General features: G+C 42.7%; 1 protein-coding gene across 1 annotated transcript; it reads left to right on the top strand.

The window, feature by feature from the left end:
• Positions 1-3,057: 3,057 nt before the first annotated feature.
• On the top strand, positions 3,058-7,206 carry LOC147421795 (uncharacterized). Its single transcript, XM_086503553.1, has 8 exons — positions 3,058-3,154; positions 3,244-3,292; positions 3,841-3,886; positions 3,994-4,054; positions 4,208-4,377; positions 4,739-4,984; positions 5,056-5,584; positions 5,981-7,206. The coding sequence occupies exons 1-8, from the start codon at positions 3,073-3,075 to the stop codon at positions 7,066-7,068; spliced, it is 2,271 nt and encodes a 756-aa protein (XP_086359679.1). The 5' UTR covers positions 3,058-3,072; the 3' UTR covers positions 7,069-7,206.
• The last annotated feature ends 821 nt before the right edge of the window (positions 7,207-8,027 follow it).

Here is an 8,027-nt window from a genome sequence, read left to right as displayed (position 1 = left end):
GAGCTGGTCAGCATCGGGCTGTTTGCTGTGGAAAAAGGTGAGTGAAATAACCAGAACACAAGAATAATAGCTCAAAAGATACATGGAAACCATTAAACTGATACAGCTTGATGAATTCGGAATAGGCTAAATACAAAAAATTGATTGCATTTGGCATTATGTGCTCTTAAATCCACTGAGATCATGAGCAAAAGTACGAACATAAAGCTATTGGTAAAGGGGAGTGTGGGTGAGGGTGTACTTCCTTTCTCCCGCTCCTTCCTCTCCCCTTGATTTTAGCCACTTCAGTTCCCTTCCCTTTCTCTTCTTGACCACTTTCACTTGACTTTGCACACATTGTAGATTTCTTTTCTTCTCACTCGTAGTTTCTCTGATGAGTCACATGCATTGCTTTTAATCCTCTTCATACACATGATCAAAAATTTGTAACATGATTACTTTCTACCCATCAACTTGGAAGATAATGCCATTGTTTTCCTTGGTTCTGCACACGAACAAGCTTTCATGTAGATTAGCCCCTCAATATTTGTCTTCCATGCCCTTAACCTTTGTCTTGAAACCTCCTCGTTTCCCAAGAGATAGAGCCCTTATAGCGAGGATCTCTTTCTATTTGGAAAATTGGCTTCTTCCTTGCATCTAGCAACGATGCCTCGTCTTATACAATGCCGTAATGCTCTCTAGGTGGCGTGGAAGTCGTTGCATGGACCATCACCAACTCTCGTGGCTATGGCTCCAAAGACTTCCACCCCAAGCCTCCGATGCTTTCCCCTTTCTTCACCAAGTTCTCTCTTGCATTGTAGTGGCCGGTGTGCTTTTTTTGAGGCTTTTTCTCCAAAAACACTTGCACTATTCTTTTTCTGGTGTAGCTTGTTGATATTTTTTAAAACAGCTAGTCCACTCTTGTAAAATTAGCCTTTTCTTTTATTAGCTAAGAAAGGCCCTCATCTCTTGGGCGGGGGATGACAATGCCCAAATTCTTGTGTCATGTTTGAGCTTCGCCTTGTGGAAGCGGAGCTTCACGACATCGCGATATACATGCACTCTCTCTCTCTCTCTAATGAATTTCATGCAAAGAAAGGCCGTGACCTTTCTTCTACTAGTCCTGTGTGTGAGATAATATGGATGCTACTTGTGGGTATTTGCTACCTTATGTGAGGAGCAACCACCAAATGAGAGCGTTGCCCTATGTGGAACAATAGAATGAAATTGAGGGCAATAGTAGAGAGAAGCAGGAGAGAAATTGAATGCCCCCTATGTGATGCAACAAAGATAAGCGAAAGAGAACTCAAGCATTTCTTGGTAGAGGGCTTGCAAGACAACAAGAGATTAAGGCAATGTAACCTCTCTCTCTCTCTCTCTCTCTCTCTCTCTCTCTCTCTCTCTCTCTCGCAAGAGAAATAGGCAAGGAGATTGGAGAATTCTCTTTCATTTGAGAAAGCAAGAGAGAAAAGAGAAACATGCGAGGAGAGTCACATGGTGGCATATCTCTCTCTCATTTGAGAAAGCAATAGAGAAAAGAGGAACATGCAAGGAGAGGGATGTCTCTCTCATTTGAGTTGCAAAGTAGTTGCACGACGCAAGAGATGCAAGTGATGGACATGGAGCGGCAATAGGGAGGAGAGAGATCAGAAGGGAGAGGAGAGATAGAGAAGAATATTAAGAAGAGTATTTTAATGTCGTACGAAACTATCCCAAGAGACCTTAAAGATCTATCCAACAAGGAGAGTTGAACTCAAGACCTATTATTCAAGAGGGAAATGGCATAACCAATCTACCACACTTGGGTGATAGAAAGGTTATTATACCATTTTCCTCTTTTAATTACACGCGCGCACACACACACACACACAAGATTAAGAGTATTTTAACATCATAGGAAACTATCCCAAGAGACCTTAAAGATCTATCCGACGAGGAGAGTTGAACTCAAGACTTGTTATTCAAGAGGGAAATGGCATAACCAATCTACCACACTTGAGTAATAAAAAAGTTATACCATTTTCCTCTTTTTATTAACACACATGCATGCGTACACACACACACACCGAGAAGAAGAGTATTTTAACGTCTTAGAAAACTATCACAAGAGACCTTAAAGATATATCCTATCACAAGAGACCTTAAAGATATATCCGACAAGGAAAGCTGAACTCAAGACCTGTTATTAAAGTTATTAAAGAGGAAAATGGCATAACCAATCTAAATACCTTATGAGATGCATTAATTTAAAAGGCCAAGTAATTAGTGGCCTTTGAATTAATGCATACCCAAGAATAAGGTGAATCGAGTATCCCAAGGATAAGTGTTTAAATAAGTGACGGTGACAGGGTTCGTTTTTGAACCATGCAATGCCCTTCAAAGCCATTTTTGACTTTCAAGAGAAGTGGAAAAATGTAGAGGATTTGCCTATGAAGGCTATTGTAAAAATTTGAGCTTCTCGTGGAAGGGTGGATCAAAGACAATTTTGCCTTTAAAGAGCATTTTTTTTTTTGAAAAAAGATCCCCGCCCTTCTACCCCCCCCCCCCCCCCCCCCCCCCCCCCCAAAAAAAAAAAAACAAAAAAAAAAAACACACACACTAGTTCTAAATTAATATTTTCTTATAAGAGATAGAGGTTAAAGACAAAATTCCTAAGGTTATACTTTTATCTATGTGACTTGATACAATTTTGTGTTGAATTTCACTTAATTTTTAAAATTACGTGTCTATTTCGCTCCACTTTCTTTTATTAGCTAGAATCTTACAAGATTCGTCCTTTGCTATTCTATATGCACCATCGTAAAATTACTTAATTTGTCGTGGCGTCCACGTATGCCTCCTCCCCTGTTCCCCCTTGTCGTCATCAAATATATGGGTTGATCCCTCGCCTCGCCCCGGGTCTGCACGATTGTGCCATGTAACCGCATCATGCGATCTTGGTACTCGACCTGGCACCTCCCACTCATATTGCACTTGCATCGTCCTTCTATAATTTAGCTGATGAACTTTTGTTTGGCTATGTAGTATGATATCAAGCTCGTCAATATTAATTTGCATGGTTGTGTTTCTTTTTCTGCTGCAGAACTACTAAAAATGTCCTCTCGATCCATCTCCATTGTGCCGCCCACGCAAGCCCACATTACGTCTCGGCCTGGCTTACAGCTGTGCACGACACGTCCTGGACACACGCGCAGAGAGAGAGAGAGAGAGAGAGCATCTCCGTTGCTCAGTGGCGCACATGAGAGAGACCGTTGCTGGTTGCAGATTGCTCGCGGCCCACTGAGAGGGAGAGGTGTACAAAGGCAACACGAAAGTATCTACCTACCTACACACACACAGAGAGAGAGAGAGAGAGAGAGAGAGAGAGAGAGAGAGATCTTGAAAACATCGTCAGAAGCTAAGAAGCCTCTATCACACGAGGAGCGGAGAGAGAGAGAGGAGAGAAGAAGAAGAAGAGAGTTTTAATGTCGCACAAAAATATCCCAAGAGACCTTAAATATTTATCCTACATGTTTCAGCAAGAAGTTTTTTTTTTGGACCAAGGGATCTCTCTAGATTTCATCTAATGAAAACATTGGTGCTACCTTATTGGTCCTTCAACTGTCTGTATCATCTCGTAAGCAGAAGAGCTAACATGCCGAGCTGCAATCCAGCTCTCAAAAAACTTTTAAAAACCGTCCTTTGAGGCTTTGGAGACCCTTGCGCTGCTAATTTGTGCGAGCCCTCGTGCTTCCTCCCGGAGTTTCAATTGATTCCCTTTTCTTTTCGATTAAACTTCAGCTGGTCGCCCCTAATTGTATTTTTTTTCAGTTTTTATTATCATTTTAATTCAATTTTATTACTTTTCCTTATAAAAACAAGAAAAAAGAAGCTTCGACGCAACTTGGGCACGTCCACTTTTAAACGAGTACCCCTCTCGGAGTCTCGGCGGGCTCTCGCACTTCATCTCTGATTCATTGCGGGCTGTGGGTGGCAGCATATTAAGATCATGGCGGAATTGGTGGGCGTTGGTAGTACCTTAGTGGCCATCATCAGGAAGATCATTCAGCAATTCGAGCAAAACTTCTTGTGATAGGTATGTGGAGCCTCGTCTGTAGAAGCTCGTAGGGAAACATGAGGGTGGCATTTCGCCCAACCAATTAGATCACCATTTTTTGTAGGAAAAGGTCTAGAAACTTCTGTGTCAGAGTGTAATGATTTGTACTGTTAAATGATCACGATTTGGCAGGTGCCCTGCAAGCGGACTTGGAAAATGCTATCTTAACGGCGAATAAAATCTTTAACAAGGGCTTTGCGCTCTCTCTTTGGGATGCTAACAAGATCCAGTCCAGACTACAAAGGCTTCGTGATCGCGTCATGACGTCTTTCCAAACCAGGCTTCCTGTGGCCGCACTTGATGTAATGTTTTGTTGTAATCATTATGAAGTTCTGCACATCTTAATCCCCACTTTCCGAAGTGCGATGTCGTCATGAGCGCTTGCAGGCGAGCCTATTGCATGCCTGCTGGCTCCCATGCAAGAGTTTATGATCTTGACTTTGGCCAGAAAGGAAATTAATAGAAGAGGAAAGGGTTTCCCACTTTCCGAAGTGCAATGTCGTCATGAGCTCTTGCAGGTGAGCCTACCGCATGCTGGCTCCTGTGCAATAGTTCATGATGTTGAATTTCGGAAGGGAAATAGGGATTTTGCACAAGGGCAGATGTCCACAACCTTTTCTTAACAGATTAAAAGAGTCACTTAACCTTCTTTTATTACATCAGGTGGCTATTGAAGGCAAGCAGGCTCAGGATGAGTTTCAAGAAGCCATGCGGAAGGTGAACGAAGAACTGCAGAAGAGCTGTTTCTCTCTAAAGGAGCAGCACGTAGCTCTTCGAAAAGAATTAAGGAAAGCCCTGGAACTTATAACTATAGCAATGGAGTCTCACACTCATAGAATTGAGGCGGCGGTGTCCATGATACACAGTTTACAACCGCAGACCAGCGACGCAGAGAAGTTTTTTGAGGATGTATGTGCCCTCTCTTAAACCCTTATTATTTAGTACTGCGTGAAGCATTGACTAATTGATGTTAAATGTAGGTCTTGTGGGCATTGGGTGGTTTATCAGCTAAGAATCAGGGTGATGCTGCAAGCAGCAGCAGCTCCTCAAGCAGGCCTGTGACACCTGCCAGTGGCAGTGCCAAACAAAGCCCCAGTTCGGTCATGTGGTACGAAGATCCCATCACATGGGAAATCATGTGTGACCCTGTCAAGGCAACTGATGGCCACACCTATGACAGGTGGACAATACTTAGGAAACGTTGCCACATGGCTACGAGCCCTTTCCGACCAGATGACCTACGCCCTTTCAACATTGCAACAGATGATATTGATGTGCGGAGTCGCTTGTTTCACAAGTTCCCTGAGCAGGAATCCCAGTTTCGGTCTAAGCGTGCTGCATACAGAAATGCTGCCTTGCATGAGGCCCAGGTTGGGCACTTTGCTGATTCTGTGAGCATGCTCAGGCATGTCCTGGAGTGGGATCCGCATGATGTTGAGTGTAGCGAGAAACTACAATATGTCCAACGCCAAATGAGAGCAGCAAGTGGCCAGTCAATCCCATCAGCTGGTAATTTTCAAGTCACACATGCGTATGCATTACATACATGGATTCAAATCATGATCATGAATTATCTATTTTTCTTAACTTTGCTCCTGGCTTCATGTGCATTTATTACTGTTTCCAAACAAACACATAGCATTGCCCTAGGTAGGCTCAACTGTTTTTTCTTTTGTAAAGCACAGTCGACTGATCACTAAAGCATGCCAAATAGATGTGCATAAACTGATGACCCTTACTACGTCAACAAACATCTAGATGCACCATTTAGGAGATAGGTGTCGTATGTTTTAAGCGTATTATACGTACACCTTATAACATACAATGCAACTTAAGACATGTCCCTTTAGACCTAATACAACTGTATGTATCTACTCAATTAATGTTGCTGTTGTGTGGTGACAGATGATGCTAACCTGTTTGCAAGAGAAGTTGATCAGAGCCGACAGGATGCCAACACCAGCAGCTCGGCTACAACAGTTCTGCCGAAGCATTTGTATCCTTCCCGCCTGGACAGTGCCAGGAGCAACAGACACTTGCTTTTGTTGTCCCCAGATGGTCTCTCTTGTACATTTCGCAACACTGCTGCTACTGTAGAATCACATAATGCAGGTGCTGCAATCGCGGATATGGCAGTGCCTGTATGTGATGAGCTACTACGATCAACAACCGTCTTTTACTTTGAGATCACCATAGAGGAGCTGGATGGGAACAATGTAGTAGGCCTAGGCTTCATAGGCTCAGAGAGCTTCCGCAACAACTTTTTGCCTGGATGCTATCCCAACTCTTGCGGCTTAAACCACGTCGAGGATCATGGTTACATCTTTGCTGATCACAGGCAACAAGGAGTTGGAGTGGACCAATGTATAATTGTAAGGAAGGGTGATACAATGGGTGCTGGTATCCACCATGGCCATGAAGAGATATTCTTTGTGTATAATGGCTCTCTCATAGCTGTAATCACCAATACATTGTCAGGTAGGGTAATGCCCATTGTGGCTCTTGGGTCGCCGAGGGCATGTGTGAAGGTGGCATTTAATGATTCCGCATTCTATCCAGAGCGAAGGCCATCCAGGCTAGTTATCTCTGATCCTAATATGCAGGGTAGCAATATAGTGTCTCTCTCTCCCAATGGACTCATCGCTTCGTATATCGCACAGCCAGTGCCACCCCAAACAATTGAGGAACTTCCAGTAGTTTCCCTTCAAGCAAATTGTGGTGCATGCTTCCGATATCCCAGTCAGAGCTACTACTTTGAGCTCACCGTAATAAACAAAGGTGATTGTGGCTACATAGCCATAGGTTTCGCTCATCAAAATTTCTTCCAAGCAAACAAGCAGCCTGGATGGTATCCCAACTCTTGTGCATATCGGGATGATGGTAACCTGTTCTTTGGACACTTAGACATGGCACAAAATTTGGCCCGACCTTCTCTACTGGGGATACTATTGGTGCTGGCATTGACCATGCTTCTAACACCATTTTCTTCATAAAAAATGGGAAAAAGGTGGGTCATACGAGCAGGCCGAGGATGTCATGCGCTCTTTATCCCGTCATTGGATTGAATAGCCCAGATGATGAGGTGTCTCTCAACTTTGGTCAAGCTCCTTTTGCCTTCGATACTAGTATTACCCCTAATCTGGATATTATAGAGCGGATCCAAATTTCACAACACTTCTATATCGATGTATAATCCCATGCATTTCTCAGATTGAAAATTGAAATGCTTGTTGTTTGGAAGATTCTTATCTCCACTTAATTGTCTAGGAACACCTTGCGGCTTGCAAGTGTGGATAATCAAAGCTAGCTATCAAAGGATCAAAGGAAGACACCAATTCATGTAAAGAGAAAAGTGGTTGATAGAAATGGAAAATGCACACAAAAGGCTATGGAAAGTTGTGAGAACTTAGAGATTAACTTAATGTGATTAATATCAATGTTAATTAATATGCTAATGTCAAAAAATAAAAGAGTGCAAGATAGAAAAATAGCAATGACACTAGATTGCACTTGATGAGTGGAGAAAGAAAAATCTTTGTGCAAAGGAGGGCAGCATATGGGCTTCATATATAAGTTGAGGTATTGGGGAATATCCATCACATGTGAATTTTAGGTACGTGGGAAAGCACATGTTGAAACTTACATAGGTGGAACAAGTCCATGTGGGAATTAAAGTAGGTGGGTGTAAGGAGTGTGAGAATAGAGGTATATGGAAAGAGTCTACCCTTACTAAAATAAATAATTAACTTTTACATCCCCCCCTTAAAGGTGGACTTCTTGTTTCAACACATTGAGTTTGACTAATAAAAAGCTTTGTGACGTACCCATGTCGTTCATCGACTAGAGATAAAACTCAAACAGTTGGGGTGGTATTTCTTCTTCAATAGCCATTTTCAAGAGACAATGTTATGATTCTTAGGAGGTGGCACAAGCTCCCAAGTGTTAGCTTCTT

Source organism: Adiantum capillus-veneris, chromosome 27 (assembly GCF_014529385.1).
Source record: "Adiantum capillus-veneris isolate H3 chromosome 27, ASM1452938v2, whole genome shotgun sequence".
Lineage (NCBI taxonomy): Eukaryota > Viridiplantae > Streptophyta > Polypodiopsida > Polypodiales > Pteridaceae > Adiantum > Adiantum capillus-veneris.
Note: the sequence above shows the minus strand (reverse complement) of the source record. Positions and strands in the feature narration are given on the sequence as shown.